This window comes from Dreissena polymorpha, chromosome 7 (assembly GCF_020536995.1).
Source record: "Dreissena polymorpha isolate Duluth1 chromosome 7, UMN_Dpol_1.0, whole genome shotgun sequence".
Taxonomy (NCBI): domain Eukaryota; kingdom Metazoa; phylum Mollusca; class Bivalvia; order Myida; family Dreissenidae; genus Dreissena; species Dreissena polymorpha.
Window position 1 is genome coordinate 3,970,104 of NC_068361.1, and position 21,562 is coordinate 3,991,665.

Below are 21,562 nucleotides of genomic sequence, written 5' to 3' on the forward strand. Positions count from 1 at the left end.
ACTGTCACCATTTTAATGAAGACATTTTTATTTAGCATGTTTAGTAAGAATACTCTTTAGTACACAGGGCTAATTAAATAATTGTCATATAATTGTTTAGCGCCTTAAATGTATGGTAATTCAAGCAAATGATAAGATAAATAGAGACGTATTGCAACAAAAACAAAAAATAATAAAAAATGGAAGAGTTATAATATTAATTTTCTTATAAACAATACTTGTTTCGTGTCTGGCATTACTGATGTTACATCGTCAAACTAGTAAAAAAGACAAAAACTAAAATAAATCATAAAAGCCTAAAAAAAAGTTCAAAATAAAAAGAATTTAATTGTTGCGCTTGCGAGGTTTCTTCTTCTTAGGTTTCAACTTGGAGTGCAGTATTTCTTGTCCCTGCCGCTTGATGTCTTCACGGGACGTAAAGCCCTCGTTCTCCTGGTCGTGGTCAAAGTGGAAGTCGTCTGCATCGCTGTGGTCGTCCGTGTCAATGCGGATCCTGACATTGTCTGGGGGCAGCTTCGACTCCAGGTATTGACTCAACTGACAAGGGTGTAAAAAGTTATCAACTAGGTTTTCCATGCTGACAAATCACAAATATTGTTTACGGTAAAGACGTAAAGAGAAAAAAAAGAGCATTTAATTAACTTGGTTCAGTTGTAAACACAATACAACTAGAACAAGATCCAGTCAGTTTTATCAATCCTGAATATGATTTGATGAGAATAAGTAACTACAGACCAAATTTTAATTTTACGATCACAAACTTATAAACTTAAGATCGCATTGAGATGACAGAAATTCTGGACTTATCAAAAGGTCTGGAGTTATCAAAATGTTCACATCGAGAAGTTGGAAAAATTCATTTCAATGTTTGATTAGCGAAGTTATTATAAGGCCTTGACATAATACTTTTTTAATATAATTAAAACTTGTAAATACAAAAAAGTATATAAAGTGGAATGCACCTGCTAAATTGTCAGTAAAATTATAATTTTTTTGTTTTAATGTCTAGAAAAAAAGTGAAGACCAATATTAATGATAATAAAATTAATGAAAGTAAGAGTATATCAATTTTCCCCGCATAATTTTTTTCTACTTGACACGTGTTGTGAACACAGCCTCTAAATCAGCTCGCAGCTATTACAAGGGCAAACACAATTCCCCTATCATAAGTTCTTACAAAGATGTGTGAGTAACCTATAGTTATGGAGGGTAAATCTCAGAATTAAGAATTAAGGACCGCCACATGCTAGATCTCGATTTAAGGGAATCATTTCTTATTTGAAGTTTTGCCTAAATTATGACATTTGTTTGAGTTATCTTACTTTTTAGAGTTATCCTCGAGTGTAAAAAGTTGTACTGTACGTAATTACATTTTGTGAACTATAAGTAAGATTCAAATTAATTACCTCATCAACATAAATTGCATCTTTACTCAAATACATTAAATTTATTGTCCAATCTTCATGAAATTTGGTCAGAAGATTGGTTTCAATGATATCTTGGATGAGTTTGAAAATGGTTACGTTTGCTTGAAAAACATGGCTGTCAAGGGGCGGGGCATTTTTCCTTATATGGCTACATATGGCTATAGGAAAATCTTGTTAACACTCTAGAGGCCACATTTATTGTCTGATCTTCATAAAACTTGGTCAGAAGATTCATCCCTATAATATCTTGGATGAGTTTGAAAATGATGACGGTTGGTTGAAAAACATGGCCGCCAGATGGCGGGGCATTTTTCCTTATATGGCTATAGTAAAACCTTGTTAACACTCTAGAGGCCACATTTATTTTCCAATCTTCATGAAACTTGCTCAGAAGATTTGTCCCAATGATATCTTATATGAGTTAAAAAATGGTAACCTTTGCTTGAGAAACATGGCTGTCAAGGGGCGGGGCATTTTTCCTTATATGGCTATAGTAAAATCTTGTTAACACTCTAGAGGCCACATTTATTTCCAATCTTCATGAAACTTAGTCAGAAGATTCATCCCAATAATATCTTGGACGAGTTTGAAAATGATGCCGGTTGGTTGAAAAACATGGCCGCCAGGGGCGGGGCATTTTTTCCTTATATGGCTATATATAGTAAAACCTTGTTAACACTCTAGAGGCCACATTTATTGTCCAATCTTGATGAAATAATTATGAACTCGATAAACTTTCTTTTTCGTCACACGCTACGTCACGTACTCTACATTACTGCTGTTCAAATGAACCGGAGCAGTTTAACAAATAATAGCCGTTGGTAAACTCGGTTACATTTGCAGATTTCTGCATACAAACATATGTTTAAACTTACACGATGTTTTATTTGTCTATGGTAAATGCCCTTATTGTACACTTAAATAAGAATGAAAAACATTCCATTACACAACAGATAAATGAGTCGTTAATACCCGTGTAAAAAATGGGACATTCCGAATTCCAGTGTGGTGCTATTTTTATCATCTTATACTTTACACATCTCTATGCCTAACATGAATTTAATCGGAAAGCAAATATTGCAGATTATTTATGAATTGTGCGATATTTGTATGGCTTGTTGTACATTCTAAAAATGTCAAAAGTATATGCACAGATTATAAACAATGCACATTGCACGAAATAAGGAAATTGTGATAAATTGACAATTGAAATGCGTCGATATACAGTGCATGCACGTGTGAAATAAGTCGCGTTTATAATAAATCGTCAAAAAGACTCGCACTTTTCTTAATTTTAATATGCAATATCGACTACAGACAGAGTGATTTTCGGATGTAATTTTAAGTTAATGATATACTCAGCGTTGTGCTTTGAATGTGTAAACATCGTTATTTGGCGAAAGATATTATTTTTTAACGCAGTCATATGAATACGGGTTATAAGCAAAATTAGAAGAATAGGCTAGCATGTTACGGCGACCATGAATATGTTACATCATTTAAAAAACAAGAAAATTAGGCGTCTTTGCAAGCACTCTCTCGCAGTTGGAAGCACCAGGGATTCCGCTAAATGAGGCAAATCCCGACATCATGATATTTTTTTCCCTGGTCTGTGACATATGTTCGTAAACACTTTGAAAAATTTGATGAACTCGAAGTTAAAATGTACACTTTATTTTATTGTAAAAGCATTTGTAAATGAAATCGAAGCGTGACACTTCGCGCGAAAATTACGTCATAAGAAAATGCATTGTGGGAATGTTTTGGTTAAATTTACCGTTGGTTAAATTCCACTATGCCAGGTTTAGTTACTTTGCGGTATTTCTTGTTTATACAATCGAATTACCTTGACGGTTACTAAACCTGAATAACCGCAAACTTACCAAGGTTTAAAAGTTACCGAGCGGTAACTTTAACCAGCGTTTATACAATTGGGTGCTGGGGGCATAAAAAACTACTAAGGCATATTATACATAAAACAAAGTTAGTGATTTTTTGAGTCTGGGCTACAGTATTCTCACCTTCTCGCCGTCCACCTTGTGCAGCTGTGACTGGTTCTTCTTGATACCCAGCATGTCCAGTAGCACCTCCAGCTTGCGGCCGCACTGTTTCAGGTCCTCCACAGGGTCGCCCTTCGCAAAGTTGTGCAGTGGCTGAAATGTCCATTGACCCTTTACTACTCAGATACTACATGTATATTACTTTAATGAATTTGGAGTCTCTTAGAAAATCTAATAACATTTAAGACCTTTCTTACTAGATTCAAGTTTAACCAGCTTTATTTCCTACCCTTATGTACAGATAAGCAGCAAACAGCATAAAACCTGAACAGCCTACAAGTTACTCACAGGCTGTTCTGGTTTTATGTCAGTTGCATGTAGCTATTTTCACTTTACTTCTGAGCGGGAAATGAATATAAAAAAGAATATAATGGCCAACAAGGCCTATCATAAATGTTTGTACTCAAATTAACTTTATTATGTCCGAATGTTTATGATTTTGGATACTTTATAGGATTTTGTGAGGATGGAATAAACTTATTTTTTGCCAAATTTGCTCATTTTTAGCCTTTAATTATTTGGCAAATTGCAGAGTCAGCCCTGCATTTTAATAGCAGCATATTTGTGAATTCTGTCACAAACAAACTGCAATTTATAAGTGTTTGATCTTCGCCAGTAACCTGCAAATATGTAATAATGGTAGACTTTAACAAGATGACCATGATGGCCTTGAAGATATCACCTGAGTTCAAGGTAAACAAATTATCAAAGACTTGACCTAGTGATCTAGTTTTTGACCACAAGTGACATAGATTCAAATAATGCCTGAATATTGTAAAGTTAAACATCATGACCAAGTTTCACCATGATTGAGTCATAAATGTTGCCTCTTGAATGGAAACCTGATTTTTCTATGATTTAACATAATGACCTAATTTTTGGACGCCTGTGACCCACACGTAAATGTGCCAAGATATTGTCCAGATAAAATATTCTCAACAATCAAGATGGAGTCATAGCTGTGGCCTCAAGAGTGTTTACATTGTTTTTCCAGGATTTAACCATGTGAACTTGTTTTTAGATGCAATGACCCAGATTCAAACTCGGTGTAGATATTTTTAACATTAACATTAAGACCAAGTTTCATCAAGATAATTAGATTGGATGAAAAATGAGATCTCTTGATGTATACTGTAGGGCAAACTTTTATTGACATACAACAGACATGGACAGACCACAATATCTCACAATGTGCACTTAATGCTCGGTTCAGCTAATAAGCAATTCAGAGTGAAATTCACCTAAAACATAAAATATAGGGATCAAAATGTGAAAATAGTTTAAAGCTATGTATGGGAAAATAGCTTTAAAGCAAAATAGGTTATCACTGAGTATGACCTAAGTGTTTTACACATTTTATTATGATGAGGAAAAATTACCATTTAATCTTTTTAGAAATGTGTTAGCAGTTTGCTCAACCAACATTTTATGCCAACAAACACACCAGACACATTGTCACACCAACTGACAGACAATCTGACCGGGTGACTCTAATATGCCCACTCGTACATATTTGGTTTTTGAGGTATTACAAATGAATGCTTACAGGCTTGAGTCGAATGTCCTTCAATTTCTCAAACAGGGTAGTGGTTCCAGACAGAAGGTTCAACAACAGCTTGTTGTTCCTATGGTAGTTTTCAATGGCATTATTTCTGCGGGTCTCTTGTTCCTTCAAGTATTCAGCCATGTCTTCCAATGCCTTGCGACCCCTACAAAACCAGTTGTACGTAAACTTTGAAAGTCTGGAAGTTTGATATATATGATGAACAAAGCATTATAAAATTGCAACAAAAATTGTTCCTTGGCTTGATGTGGCTTGTTACTGAATCTAGAAGAGATTTCACAGAAATACACCCACTGTGAAACGACTGAATGACAAAGAGTTGTCACTATCACATGACACATGAGCTACATCATGCAAAAATGTGTCTCATGCCATATGTCGCCAGCATAGATCCAGACCAGCATGCGCACTCTTGTCAGCAGCTACCCTGTCTGAGACCCTGAACAAATGCATAAATTGAGCCTTGTTCTGAGAAAACTGGGCTTAATGCATGTGCATTGTGTCATCCCAGATTAGCCTGTGTAGTCTGCACTGGCTAATCAGGGACGACACTTTCTGCCTAAACTTGATTTTGGGTAAGGAGGGACATCCTTGAAACTTAAAATACCATAAAAGTGGAAAGTGTCATCCCTGACTAGCCTGTCAGACTGCACAGGCTAATCTGGAACGACACTTTACGCACATGCATTATGCCCAGTAACTCAGAACACGACTCAATTTATTGCAGACATGTCCGCCCCAGACCAGACTGTGAAAATGTGATGGCTGGTCAAGGGCAGAGATGGCCACATATGGCATAAGACCCAATTCACTTGATGCAAGTAATATGTCACTGAAAATGCTCAAGTTGAAAATGCATAACTCAACCAAAAATTACCAAATACATTTTTTTGGGACAGCTGGACTAACAGAGAATGGATGCACATAAAGAGAGACTGGACACAACCTAAAATCAAGGTAAACATTTGCCCATGTAATTATAAAATCAAGCCATATATAGCTATATAAAAATACAAATGGTCCATAATGGGAAATGAATTGCATTTCACAATTTTGCTATTATTGTCCTTTGACCCCTAAGTGTGACCTTTCCTCTTAATGTGGCATCCAAGTTTTGCACATGACATACCCATCAATGCATGTTTGAAAAGTGTTGTCTCACATAAGCATGTGCAATCTGCACAGGCTTGTTAGGGACCAAACATTCTGACTAAACTTGATTTTTGCTTAGGAGAGTCTACTTTTAAAAGAAAAATTCCATAAAAGTGTCTTTCCTGATTAGCCTGTGTTGACTGCAAGGGCTAATCTTGGACAACACTTTAAACCAACACATGCATTAAGCCCTGTTTTCACAGAACGAGGCTCTTTCTAACCTCTGGATTTGTCGCTCACTGGTGAACTTCATTTCCTCAAAGATGGCTCGCTGTTTTGCAAGTTCCTCTGAGACGATGATGCGTTTGGACATCTTCTCCTTCTCCATGGCGCGCAGACGCACATACGTCTGGTCCTGGTGCTCGAGACGGAACACGATGTCCTGAGGAATTCGCATAAAGGCAAACAGGCAACTGAATCCTGGGCCAGTATTCAACAAACAATTTTTTGACTTCAGGCTAAGAATTAAGATATTTTGTTAATTGGGATATTCAAAAATTGCTTTAGTTTTGAGTCAGACTTGGCATTAACTGCCTCTAAGAAATTTATAATTCTTTATCTAGAATACATTTCATTCACATTATCACTGGTGGTAGAATGTATATATTCAAACACCGGACGTATTGTTCTTGGTCCTTCAGTCTATTCTTTATTTTTAAGTCAAATAATGGGTTGGTGAATACCACCCCAGACTACATGACCAAACACACCTTGGAAAAGTTAATACTATATTATAGGCACTGGTGCGGTACAAATATTGGCAACATAGAAGATGGGGCCTCGACTATCTTGAGCATGTCAAAGTATGAATACATCAAAAGATGTCTGTCATAACATTAGGCAAGTTGCAATAGTTATGTAGTAGAAAGTTGAAGAACAAGATCTGTCCCAACGCAATGTGCTCTTCTGCTTTATTTATGCACTGTACTTGTGAAAAGGGGGTTTAATGCGTGTGTGTTAAGTTGTCCCAATGAGTCATTGCAGTCCACACAGTGCAATCAGGGACGATACTTTCAGCTTTTATGGTATTTTTAGTTTCAAGAAAGTCCCTCCTTACCAAAAATCAAGTTTAGGCGGAAAGTGTCGTCCCTGATGAGCCTGTGTGGACTGTACAGGCTAATCTGGGACGACACTACGCACATGCATTAAAACTTTTTTTCACAGAGAACTGCAGATATAAATGTAAATACAAGTTGGTGGTGAATAAATAACTCCTGACCCAGTTGTTCGTACACTAGGTTATTTTATCCCCTTGGTTAGCGCTAACAGCCGGTTTAAGTTATCCATCTGGGTTACTAACTAGGCTGGATAAATGCGTTGCTGGAAATATTTACCCAGGCTGGATAACTATCCATGTTGGGTAAATTTATCCACTGGTTAACTTTTACACTTATCCCATAATCAATTGTAAAAGCAAAATGGCCGACATGTCGTCAAGATATAAATAGGACAGCATGTTTTGGGAACAAGATTTAATAATACTATAAAAACGTTAATTTTAAATCAGTTATATTCAATCCATTGAATGTTTATAGATCAATGAAACAACTATGTATTTGCTGTATTGTATTTGGCATTTGTTGTGATTCTGTAAATAAATTGCGAATGAAAACGTGTAAAATTAACGTTTAATGCGATCATGAGTGTAAAGAAAACAAATTATTTCGAACCTGTCATTTGTAAACGTTAAAGCGAGCATGGTATATAAACATGGGAGGCCTCGTCGAAGTTTCCATATTTCCGCCAATTAAATTACAAATTCTATCAACATTTTATTTTGAACCGTTATCGACTCCACATTTTATCATCATTTAATACAACATTCAAAAAATGTTGGCGATTATTACATGGATTAGGATACAAATAAAATTCGGCTATTTTGTTTGTTTACATGGATAAATTTTAACCAACCTTTAGACCAGGGTTAAATTTATCCAGACAAAGCGCTGGATAAATTTAACCAACATGATGCAACAACACTTAACCAAAAAATTGAACCTTGGTTAAATTTATCCGACATTTATCCAAGGGTTAAAATTTACCCAGGTGTCGAACAACTGGGTTCAGATATGTAGTTAGTTCTATGCAAAATTAAACTTGAATATTTAGATTACTACGAGAAACAATTTTTTTTTATTGAGTTACCATTTAATTTATTTTAGTTGAAATAACTACGCAATCACAGGCAATGGCTACATATACACAACCTACACACACATTTCCACTTGATAGCAAAATTTGACTATTGTAGGTTAGAAAAAGTATGCTGACTTACAAAAACAGTAAATCCATGGTACACTACTTTATTGTGAGGAATATATCTATGTTCTATCAAACTTGGTCGTCATTTAAATTGCAAGACAATACAATTTAAAGCCTATTTGAAACAAATCCTTAAATTTGTTCAAACATTTGAGCAACCAGGTATACTATAAAATTTGAGATTCAGATAATTCGTAGTCTAAGGATAAAGTTTGAATGAAGAATATTACAATAAAAATTTGAGATCGAGGTAATTTGTAATCAAAGGGTATAAAGTGTATAAAATCTAACTTCGATATCCGAGACATTGGTTGCCTTCATGATCTGTTCAAAGGCGTCCTCTAGTGTGAGAATCATCTCCTGTCGCTCAGCCTTCGGTTCAAGAAGCTTGGCCTGCCGGGAATCTGTACAGGGAACAATACACAGGAATACCATAACAGACATGTTCTGGTAAAATTGGGCATAATGCATCTTCGTCAAGTGTATTCCCTTATTAGCCTGTGAAAAACTGCACAGGCTAATCAGGGCCGGCACTTTCAGCCTAAATAGGATTTTCATTTAGAAGAAACTTCATCTTAATAGAAAATTCCATAAAAGCAAAAAGTGTCGTCCCTAATTAGCCGGTGCAGACTACACAGGCTAATTTGGGATGACACTTTATAAATATTCATTATGTCCAGTTTTTAAAGAACAAAGCTAACAGAAGTGACAACTAGTCTCACAATTACCCAAATTAATGGTTTTGAGTTACATTCATCTGCGAAGTATATACTTATTTGTCGTAGTAATGAATGCACGGACAGAAATGGATACAACAAGAAACTCTGCAAAGACATGAAATCAGGTCTTTAACCCTTTGCATGCTGGGTAATTTGTCTTCTGCTAAAATGTCGTCTGCTGAATTTCTAAAATTAGCATTTTCTTCGATTTTTTTCAAAGAATACTATCCGAATAGCAAACAGTTTGGATCCTGATGAGACGCCACGTTCTGTGGCGTCTCATCTGGATCCAAACTGTTTGCAAAGGCCTTCAAATTTCGGTTCCCGCACTGAAAGGGTTAATGTATATTGAAATACTTATGTACAATCTCTGCCTAAGTCTGATGTCTAACTAATAATAATAAACCCTAAACGCGTAAAACCGAGACAACGTTTACACTATCATCAATACAACGCCTGCGTGGTGCAGTAGTGGCACATATACTTATACTTCTTGAGATCTCCGAATTTGAACCCCAGGGCAGGCACATTAAAAAAAATTCTTATCATAATTATTTAAAACTGTTAAAATATAACTGGATAGGAATTAAGCTAGCCTAAACAGAAACTGCGATGTGATCAATTGCAATGGATTTTACTAACAAACCCCTAAAATGGCAACAATAAATTTGAAACACAACATTGAACAGCAAAACATGGCAAAAGAACATGCCTACCACTTGTATCACTTATCACGGCTATCTTTTGCTGCAAACAACAGAGAATAGCAACTATGAGAAACTGTTGTACAAAGTTGTGTCCAATTGGCATGATTCATATGAAATAAAGATTCATATATAATCTGGACAATGATTCAAGTAATTTCCAGTTGATTGCCAATTTATTTTTTCCTGTTCTTTTAAACACAAAACATTATTAAAAATTACCTAAATACCACGGCTGTGTACTTAGGAATTAAAATTAAATTAATTAGATAGATAGATAGATTTATTCGGCATACACATGTCAAAGAATAACATAAACAATCTATCACATTTTGCATACGAACAAGATAAATTTAAAACAAACACATATACTGAGCACTAAAAATATCACAGATCAAATTGAAATCATGAGGTGTGTACATGTGTGTAACATTTACAATACCTTAATACAATTTCTCAGATGCTTAAAACAAAATTAGATTAGAACAAACACATATATTTAGCATCACAGAATTAAAATTGACTCAATGAGGTAAACATTTGAGATACATTTACATACCTTAATAAAATTTACAATTTTCACAAAGAAGTTTAAACCAAATTCAGCTTAAGAGAATCACATACATTGAACACAAAAATATCACAGATTAAATTGACTTCATATGGCATACAATTATAGGTACATTTACATTCAACTGTTTACTAATAGTTTATTTTAGTCTGATATAAGGACATGTACTGCCAGGAAAGCCCTTGAAAGTCTTGCGACTTATTTCCAAAGGGGTGCAAAGGGGTAATTATTAACAACATGGCGCAAAATAGTGCAAGCAATTAATACATAACAATTGTCTAAAACAATAAATGAAAAATGTTTCATAAACAATATAACTTTAATTGGCACCCAAACAATTTTAAAAGGAGCAAACAAATCTCTGCATTCACTATCTTAATCTTTTACTCCTTATAAACGCACTTTGATGTGTTTGTTGGCCCTATTCAAATCTTATTAAAATTAAAATCTTCTTTTCTAGAATCAAGTTTTAAAGGCTTCATTTCCAACCTTAATATATTGATGAGCAGCAAACAGCTCAAAACCTGAACAGACTGTGAGTTACTAGCATACAGACTGCAAGTTACTTGCAGGCTGTTCTGGTTTTATGATGCTTGCACACTTTTCACTTTTCTTCTGATGGGGAACGGGTTGAAAACACCCCTGTCCCACTGATCAGTCTCCACAAAAGTCTGCCAGACCTCATGCAAAGCAAGTCAAACTGTACAAGGTGCAGTACAATTTACCACTATACTAAAAGAATATCATGGTTGATAAAACCTTTGGGTAAAACATTTGCATTTCACTGGCCATTCAAATGAAGTTCAGCCAAGCAATATTACATATTAATTAAAAGAGATTTAAAACATCTTGTGACCTGGTCTACTAAGTAATGGATTTGTGACGTTTGCAGAGACTGCCCATAGAATAATTTTCGCTGTCACATGCCCCTTAATGAGGCCAGCCATGAGAAAGATGACTCAGAGCTGGACTACAAATACGAGTTTGTTTGGGTCTGATTCCCGGGCTGACAATATAACTTGTGTGGGATTTGTTATGAAGTTATTTCTATGGTCATTCTCTCAAAATACCTCTGATTCAAGTTTGTCAGTTGTCAGTTACTGGCATAAGTAGGTGCATTATCAGTTATTGCAAACCAGCTACATGTGCAAACAAGAGATGTGTTCATCAGAAACACAATGCCCCCTATTGCGCCGCTTTCAAGATTTTTTTTTTTACCTTTGACCTTGAAGGATGTCCTTGACCTTGAACTTCCACCACTCAAAATGTGCAGCTTCATGAGAACGCCGCTTTGATTTTTTTTTTTGACCTTTGACCTTGAAGGATGGCCTTGACCTTGAACTTCCGCCACTCAAAATGTGCTGCTTCATGAGAACGCCGCTTTGATTTTTTTTTTACCTTTGACCTTGAAGGATGACCTTGACCTTGAACTTCCACCACTCAAATTGTTCAGCTCCATGAGATACACATGCATGCCAAATATCAAGTTGCTATCTTCAATAGTGAAAAAGTTATTGCCAATGTTAAAGTTTCCGGACGGACAGAGGCCATATATTTGACATTTGACCTTGAAGGATGACCTTCACCTTCACCTTTCACCACTCAAAATGTTTAGCTCCATGAGATACACATGCATGCCAAATATCAAGTTGCTATCTTCAATAGTGAAAAAGTTATGGCCAATGTTTAAGTTTTTGGACGGACGGACAGACGCCATATATTAGACATTTGACCTTGAAGGATGACCTTCACCTTCACCTTTCACCACTCAAAATGTGCAGCTCCGTGAGATGCACATGCATGCCAAATATCAAGTTGCTATCTTCAATATTGAAAAAGTTATGGCCATTAAAGTTTTCGGACGGAGAGACAGACCGACATACACACATACTGACACACTGACGGACAGTTCAACTGCTTTATGCCACCCTACCGGGGGCATAAAAAGTGATTATTTCAACTGGCCCCCAGTGGTATGAGTGAAATGCCATTTAAAACAGCTTAAATTCCAAATCAGCCACGCTCTGTGAAAAAGAGGTTTAATGCATGTGCGAAAAAAGTCGTCCCAGATTAGCCTGTGCAGTCTGCACAGGCTAATCAGAGACGACACATCCTGCCTAAACTGCATTTTTGAGAGACTGTCTTTTAATGAAAAACATCATACAAGCGGAAAGTGTTGTCCCTGGGCACAGGCTAATCTGGGATGACACTTTACACATATGCATTGACAACCCCTTTTTGTCTGAGCACTGCTCAATTAGGCAAACAAACCAACAAAACACATACCCGTTTGTCAGAGCGGTCATGGACTTCTTTGCGTTTCTCGACCTCCTTTTTCATCTCATTAAGCTGCTGATCTCGGGCCCGCTTGGCTTGGTGCATCTCACGCTCCATCGCATGCAGGTCTCGCTGCAGATAGTGTGCAACATTGGAGCCATGCTCTGTGTAAACGGGGCTTAATGCATGTGCGTTAATAAAGTGTCATACCAGACTTTTGCTTTTATTGTATTTTTTTCATTTGAACCAAATGAATTCATAGCAACAATACAGTTTAAGAAAAAAGAGTTGGCCCTGATTAGCCTGTGCCAATACACAGGCTAATCTGGGGTGACACTTTTTGTACATGCATTTATTCCCACTTTCCAATGCTCCTTTTTAAACCTGGATCGATTTCCAGACTTGTGCTTAAACACTTTGACAAACCTATTGAATCAATATAACTTAAGTTATTGTGAATTTAAAGATATATTAAACTTGTTTCAAACATTGTTTTTGCAGTGTTGACATAAGTACAACCTATCTGTGAAAAGTCTCTTTAAAGCCTTCCTAATGCAGCAAGGCCATTGTCCTCTTTGTACTTTAGTTTCCTCTCCTGCATGGACTGCTTACACTAGCCTCCTCTTCAATGGGCTGCTTACCCTGGCCTCTTTAAGTGTGGACTGCTTACCCTAGCCTCCAAAAGCATGGACTGCTTAACCTAGCCTCCTCAAGTGTGGACTGTTAACCCTGATTTCCTCAAGTGTGGCTTACCCTAGCTTTTTCAAGCATGGATTGCTTACCCTAGCCTCCAAAAGCATGGACTACTTAACCTAGCCTCCTCAAGTGTGGACTGTTAATCCTGATTTCCTCAAGTGTGGCTTACCCTAGCTTTTTCAAGCATGGATTGCTTACCCTAGCCTCCAAAAGCGAGAACTGCTTACCCTAGCATCCTCAAAAATGGACTGCTTACCCCGGCCTCTTCAGATGTGGACATCTTACCCTGGCCTCCTCAAGTGTGGACTGCTAACCCTAGTCTCCTCAGACATTGACTGCTTACCCATATCCTCTTAAGTATGGAATGCTTACCCTAGCCTCCTCTATAGCACAGACTGCTTACCCTAGCCTCTTCCCTAGCATTTACTGCTTACCCATATCCTCTTAAGTATGGACTGCTTATCCTAGCCTCCTCCATAGCACAGACTGCTTACCCTAGCCTCTTCCCTAGCATGGACTGCTAACCCTAGCCTCCTCAAGAGTGGACTGCTTACTCTAACCTCTTCAAGAGTGGACTGCTTACCCTAGCCTCCTGAAACATGGACTGCTTTCCCTAGCCACCTCCATAGCACAGACTGCTTATCCTAGCCTCCTCCATAGCACAGACTGCTTACCCTAGCCTCCTCCATAGCACAGACTGCTTACCATAGCCTCCTCCATAGCACAGACTGCTTACCCTAGCCTCCTCCATAGCACAGACTGCTTACCCTAGCCTCCTCCATAGCACAGACTGCTTATCCTAGCCTCCTCCATTGCACAGACTGCTTACCCTAGCCTCCTCCATAGCACAGACTGCTTACCCTAGCCTCCTCCATAGCACAGACTGCTTACCCTAGCCTCCTCCATAGCACAGACTGCTTATCCTAGCCTCCTCCATAGCACAGACTGCTTACCCTAGCCTCCTCCATAGCACAGACTGCTTACCCTAGCCTCCTCCATAGCACAGACTGCTTACCCTAGCCTCTTCCCTAGCATGGACTGCTAACCCTAGCCTCCTCAAGAGTGGACTGCTTACTCTAACCTCTTCAAGAGTGGACTGCTTACCCTAGCCTCCTAAAACATGGACTGCTTTCCCTAGCCACCTCCATAGCATGGACTACTTACCCTTGCCTCCTCCCCAGCACAGACTGCTTTCTCTGTCATCTTCATGAGCTCCTCTTTCTCATCACTGGAATGTTGGACCTGCTCCTCTAGACAGTCTAGGATGGCTGGGTAGTTACGCACCTCCTTTATAGCAGGTAATAACATATCTATGAGGCCAAACAACTTTTGTTTCAAGGCAAAGCATTGACTCGAAATATAGATACCAAGGATTGTGTTGTAGTTTATGGGATTTGCTTTAGCAAATGTAATTGCATATGATTTTTTGAAACACACTAATAATTAATTAATTTTTATATTGTCACTTTGCCAGACAGTGAAAAAGTCTCTTCGATTAAGTCCTGGATAAAATTTATAGACAAGTAAGAATGTTATCATATTTATTTTCCAACTACAGGCTATCTGTTACCTTCTGTATATTATCCATGATCTGCTCATAGCGGCGGGTGATGTTGTGAGCGGCCCCAACCTTGATCTCTGCCTTGTCCATTTCATTCTGTATCCTTCTGATTGCCTGCATTACATGCAACAACACCATGTAATGTTAGTATGTTAATATAAGGCTATTAAAATCGTTTTAACATACTTCATATTGAAGCCAAACAAGTGCCAAACTTTATTATTACATGTGTATTCTTAAACTCAAAATTTGAACTATCATGACCCATGACCAACAACAAATATTTGAGGCAAAGGTGAAAATGTGAGGGGCGATGTGTGGATGTGAGGGGCAATGTGAGAATGTGATGGCAGCACTTTTCTTGCCCAATTTGGAAAAGTACCAGTATGGTAACAATTGGCAACAAGAGCTCCCCCCCACCCAAAACAGGGCTTTGACAACCATCACTCAATCCTTTCATGATATATTGAAATATTGAACGGAAACCAATTTAACACTTAATGTCATGGTGACCTTGAAATTTGAACTAGTGACCCCAATTTCAATAGAGGGCATCTACTGTCCAAGGCCAATGAACATGTGAAGTATCAAGCTAATCGGCCAATCGACCAATCGTTGACGAGTTATTGATCAAAATCGATTTTCACACTTATTATGACAGTGACCTTGATCTTTGACCTAGAGATCCCAATTTCAATAGGGATCAACTACTTTCCAAGGCCAATGAAAATTGGAAGTATCAAGCCATTTGGTCAATTCGTTGATGAGTTATTGATCTGAAACAATTTTCACACTTATTGTGACAGTGCACATGACCTTTGACCTAGTAACCCCAATTTCAAAAGGGTCATCTACTGTCCAAGGCCAATGCAAATGTGAATTATAAAGCCAATCCGTCAATTCATTAACAAGTTTTTGATTGGAAACAATTTTCACACTTATTGTGACTGTGACCTTGACCTTTCACCTAGTGACCCGAATTTTGATAGGGGTCATCTACTGTCCAAGGCGAATGCTCATATGAAGTATCAAGCCAATCGGTCAATAGGTTTACGAGGAAACGATTTTCACACTTATTGTGACAGTGACCTTGACCTAGTGAACCCAATTTTAATAAGGTCATCTACTGTCCATGGCCAATGCACATGTGAAGTATCAGGCCAATTGGTTAATTCATTGACGAATTATTGATCGAAAACAAACAGGTCTACTGATCGACAGACATCCAGCAAAACAATATTCCCCATCTTCTTTGAAGGGGGACATACAAATTAGCACAAAAAACCATGAAATTGGGATTGGAAATCTTAAGATTGGAAATTATGGGTCTTTCAAATTGCTTTGTATAAATTGCAAAAACCAATTCAAATATTCATTTACATGCATTTTGGCTTGAAATGTTCAGTTTGCGTGCTCATTGTATTTGTTTGCTTGCAGATAATGCACTTTTGGAACAAAATTTACAAAATTGTCCTTCCTTTTGAGAATTTGTTCAGACGGAAATTAGGAATTTTGTAGTTTTCCATCAATTGGGAAGATACCTTTTACGGGTACTTACCGGTAATACAGAACGACAAAATCATTTGAAGGCAAATGTGAGAATGTGAGGGACAATGTGAGAATGTAAGAAAAATGTGAGAAATGTGAGGAAAAATGTGAGATTGTGCGGGCAAATGCCAGTATAATAGGAACAATGTGAGAATATCAGGGACAATGTGAGAATGTGAGGAACAACGTGAGGATTTGGGGCACAATGTGAAAATGTGACTTACAATGTGAAAATGTGAGGGATACAGTATTTTATTGGCAATGTGTGCATGTGATGGCTTATGTGAGAATGTAACCTCCAGTGAGAGAATGTGCGAGTCAATGTGAGAATGTGATGGCTTATGTGAAAATTTAACCTCCAATGTGAGAATGTGAGGGAAAATGTGAGAACGTAAAGGACAATGCAAGAATGTGCCGGAAAATGTGAGAATTTGAGGGCTAATGTTAGAATGTTAAAGAAATTTTGAGAATTTGATGGCTGATAAGAAAATGTGAGTCAGTGAGGGAATATGAGAGTCAACGTCGGATGTGAGGGCCAATGTGAGAGTGTGAGGGATAATGTGAGTATGTTAGAGCCAGTGTGAGAATGTGAGGGACAATGTGAGAATGTGAGGGACAATGTGAGAATGTGAGGGCCAATGTGAGAGTGTGAGGGATAATGTGAGTATGTTAGGGCCAGTGTGAGAATGTAAAGGGCAATGTGAGAATGTAAAGGACAATGTGAGAATGTGAAGGACAATGTGAGAATGTGAGGGATAATGTGAGTATGTAAGGGTCAATGTGAGAATGTGAGGGACAGTGTGAGAATGTGAGAGTCAATGTGAGAATGTGAGGGCCAATGTGAGAATGTGAGGGATAATGCGAGTATGTGAGGGCCAATGTGAGAATGTGAGGGACAGTGTGAGAATATTAGGGACAATGTGAGAATGTGAGGGACAATGTGAGCATGTAAGGGACAATGTTAGGGACAGTGTTAGAATGTGAGGGATAATGTGAGAATGTGAGGGAAGATGTGAGAATGTGAAGGATTATATGAGAATGTGAGGGATAATGTGAGAATGTGAGGGACAATGTAAGAACAGATTTCTTTCAAGCCATTTTGGGAAAAGGAGTCTAGTCAAATTCGGAATTTTATCAATCGATAAAAGTGTCAAATTTGTTTTTTTTGTTTTTACAAAAGAATATCAGTGGAACTGATGGATGCTCCCGGATGATGCGCCTTGACAATCTATGTGTTAATAACCACCTAAAAAAATCTATTATTAGCCTCTGTGACCTTGACCTTGACCCCAGTGACCCCAACCTCATCAAAAGGTAGAGGTCCATGCAAGGTACCTACATGCCAAATATGTAAGAGATCTGTAAAATATTGAAGGCGCTATGAGAAACTGTAACAAAATTGTGACTGAAAAATCCATTTTCAGCCTCAGTGACCTTGACCCCAGTGACCTCAAACCTCATCAAAAGGTAGAGGTCCATGCAAGGTACCTACATGCAAAATATGTAAGAGAACGGTAAAATATTGTAGGCACTATGAGAAACTGTAACAAAATTGTGGCGGAAAAAACTATTATTAGCCTCGGTGACCTTGACCTTGACCCCAGTGACCTCAAACCTCATCAAACAGTAGAGGTCCATGAAAGGTACCTACATGCCAAATATGTAAGAGATAAGAAAAATATTGAAGTTGCTATGAGAAACTGTAACAAAATTGTGGCATCAAAATCTATTATTAGCCTCGGTGACCTTGACCTTGACCCCAGTGACCTCAAACCACATGAAAAGGTAGAGGTCCATTCAAGGTACCTACGTGCCAAATATGTAAGAGATCGGTAAAATATTGAAGACGCTATGACAGTAACAAAAGTGTGACCAAAGGAAGGAAGGAAGGAAGGAAGGAAGGAAGGAAGGAAGGAAGGAAGGAAGGAAGGAAGGAAGGAAGGAAGGAAGGAAGGAAGGAAGGAAGGAAGGAAGGAAGGAAGGAAGGAAGGAAGGAAGGAAGGAAGGAAGGAAGGAAGGAAGGAAGGAAGGAAGGAAGGAAGGAAGGAAGGAAGGAAGGAAGGGAGGAAGGGAGGAAGGGAGGAAGGGAGGAAGGAAGGAGGGAGGGAGGGAGGGAGGGAGGGAGGGAGGGAGGGAGGGAGGGGAGGGAGGGAGGGAGGGAGGGAGGGAGGGAGGGAGGGAGGGAGGGAGGGAGGGAGGATGGAAGGAAGGAAGGAATGAATATATGCCCCCCTAAAATTTTTGAGGAGCATAAAAAGGACTAAATTAAATTATCTTTTTTTTAGGATGTTTTAAAAAATAAAGTTGAGATATAGAGTCTAATAATAATCATATCATAAGAGATTACTTTCTTAAAAGAAAAAAAGTGGGTTTATTTGTGGAAAATTGGGATTTTTTTTATATAATTTCGGTTTGGGATCGGGTCCGTTTACTTTGAGATCCGGTCTGTTTTACAGCCTTTTTTACATAGCCGAAAAATACCCCGGATGATGTGACAGCCAGTGAGAGAATGTGAGAGTCAATGTGAGAATGTGAGGGCCAATGTGAGAATGTGAGGGTCAATGTGAGAATATGAGTCAATGTGAGGGCCAATGTGTGGACAAATGTGAGAATGTGAAGGACAATGTGAGTATGTGAGGGACAATGTTAGAATATGAGGGAAAGTGTGAGAATGTAAAGGACAATGTAAGAATGTGAGGGACAATGTGAGAATGTGAGGGATTATGTAAGAATGTGATTGACAATGTGAGAATGTGACAGACAGTGAAAGAATGTAAGTACATGTGAGAATGTGAGGGCAAATGTGAAGGACAATGTGAGAATGTGAAGGACAATAAAATAATGTTAGGGTCAATGTGATAATGTGAAGGACAATGTAAGAATGTGAAGGACAATGTAAGAATGTGAGGGACAATGTCAGAATGTGAAGGACAATGTAAGAATGTGAGGGACAATGTGAGAATGTGAGGGACAATGTGAGAATGTGAGGGACAATGTAAGAATGTTAGGGACGATGTGAACATGTGAGGGCAAATGAGGGAATGTGAGGGTCAATTTGAGAATGTTGAGAGACAGAATGTGCAAATGTTTGATTTTAGTCCAATTAATCCTTATTAAGTGATGCTTGGCACATAAAAAATTGACAATGGGATATAACTTTAAATAAAAGAGATTTATTAAACTTGTAATCGGCATTTTCCCTTAAAGCTATCAACCATTATATGAAGTTTCATTTTAGTACCTTCCAAACAAAACGGACTAAAAATAAAGAAAGGGCAATACAAAAAAAGAGAGTTGTAGTTTTTGTACTCTTCACTTCCTTTTGATGCCTTTTATTGCTGTATTAAGTTTTATTTTAATACCTTAAATATTATGGGAGTTTTTCTACATACAAGAAAATTGACTGAGAAGAGTTATCAAGTATAAAGCACATTCTTGTTATTTAAATCAACTCAGAAGATGAGATTTAAGATTTCATTCAGCTGAGTATTTAGAATGTCTGTCAGCTCACGATTAAAAAACTCAGATATAAGATTATGCACATATTCACTCTTCAAATTCAAGGCTGCATTGGACTCAAAACTCAAAAAGCTTTTATCAACACCAAATATAGCATGATGGTCAAACTCATGTAAAATATTGAGAAAAAAACAACAAAGTTGAGTCAGAATATTTACTAAACTTCTTAAGTATTTTTGTGATACTAGGCTGCTTCTTAACACTGCCTTTGTGGCGGTTGAGTTAAGACTGACCTGTTCTTTGTCCTCATTGAATTCTGTAGTGTTGAGGAAGTTCATATGGGCTAGCTCATTCTGCAGCTCAGCCAGTTTGAACTGCCTCTTAGTCTTGTCATGCAGGACAACGTTGAGCTTGTTACTTGCTTCTGACACCTTCTGATCCATCACCAAGATGGATTTCTGGAATGTAACCATGAATGGATTAATAATATTGTAACAATTAATATAAGTTCTTAGTTTAAGATGTAATACTATTGTAAACATTAACACTAGTGCACAGTTAGGGGTCATCTACTCTTCAAGGCCAATGCACATATGAAGTATCAAGCCAATCAGTCAATCTGTTGACGAGATATTGATCAATTTTCACACTTATTTCGAAAGTGACCTTAACCTTTGAAGGCAGAGATAATTAGGTATTTTAAATGAAAATTACTTTTCAAACAAAATGAACAAAGCAATGTTTCACAAAACAACATTGTTGAGGGTAGCTTTACAATAACAAGAGCACCGCATGACGGGTGCCACGCTCTGCTACGGGTGCAGTTTTGAATAAATGAAAGCTTGTCAGTTTTTTTGTTTTTTTTAGAAGTCACAGTGACCTTGACCTTTGACTTAGTGACCCCAAAAAGGGCGTGGCATGTAGAACTCATCGAGGTGCATCTACATAATAAGTTTCAAAGTTGTAGGTGGTAGCACTTTGATTTTAGAGCCCAAGTTAAGGTTTTAGCACGAGGTGGACAGCTGATGTCAGACGGCAGATGTCAGACGGCGGACGACAGGACGAGCTGGCTATGACAATACCTCCGAAAACGCCTAGCTAAAATTTGAGTTTGATTTAAGCTATGTATAAACAACAAAACTGTTCCAGCCAATTTATTGTTATACAAGTTATTTCAGTTATTTTTTTATATATTTGAACAATAAGAACCATATAGAATTTGTACAGCTATATTTATCTGTTTTTTTATTGTAAGATAGTTATGCCAAGGCAAAGCAATTCTTTACAACTCAATGTGGGTGTGTTCTGTGGAAAACACATAGATCTTCTACATCATATCATGTCACTTGAAATCAGTGATGTCAATTTTGTGTTCAAAAATATGTTTTATTCATTTTGAGTTTAAGTTTACAGTGCTGTGCATCACATGATTCATCAGTGGAATTTTCAGTCATACATCTCAAAGAATGTTATCTTATGCATTAAACAATAAACAAGGGTATTGTAGTTCGATCTGTTTAACAAATCTTGTATGCTTTGTCATGCAAAATGAAAAATACAAA

At 37.6% G+C, this 21,562-nt stretch overlaps 1 protein-coding gene across 2 annotated transcripts in view; it reads right to left on the reverse strand.

Annotated features, from left to right (window-relative positions):
* Window positions 1–7: 7 nt before the first annotated feature.
* The window catches only part of LOC127840120 (outer dynein arm-docking complex subunit 3-like), a 29,929-nt gene continuing 8,374 nt past the window's right edge, over window positions 8–21,562 (reverse strand). For both annotated transcript variants that reach the window (XM_052368585.1, XM_052368584.1), the window contains 10 exons: window positions 20,294–20,458; window positions 15,003–15,107; window positions 14,597–14,719; window positions 12,746–12,868; window positions 9,901–9,931; window positions 8,757–8,869; window positions 6,425–6,585; window positions 5,034–5,196; window positions 3,449–3,580; window positions 8–537 (listed from right to left, as the gene is read on the reverse strand). In XM_052368585.1, coding sequence (XP_052224545.1) covers window positions 325–537; window positions 3,449–3,580; window positions 5,034–5,196; window positions 6,425–6,585; window positions 8,757–8,869; window positions 9,901–9,931; window positions 12,746–12,868; window positions 14,597–14,719; window positions 15,003–15,107; window positions 20,294–20,458 — 1,329 coding nt within the window. In that variant the 3' untranslated portion in view covers window positions 8–324. The remainder of the gene's footprint in view (window positions 538–3,448; window positions 3,581–5,033; window positions 5,197–6,424; window positions 6,586–8,756; window positions 8,870–9,900; window positions 9,932–12,745; window positions 12,869–14,596; window positions 14,720–15,002; window positions 15,108–20,293; window positions 20,459–21,562) is intronic.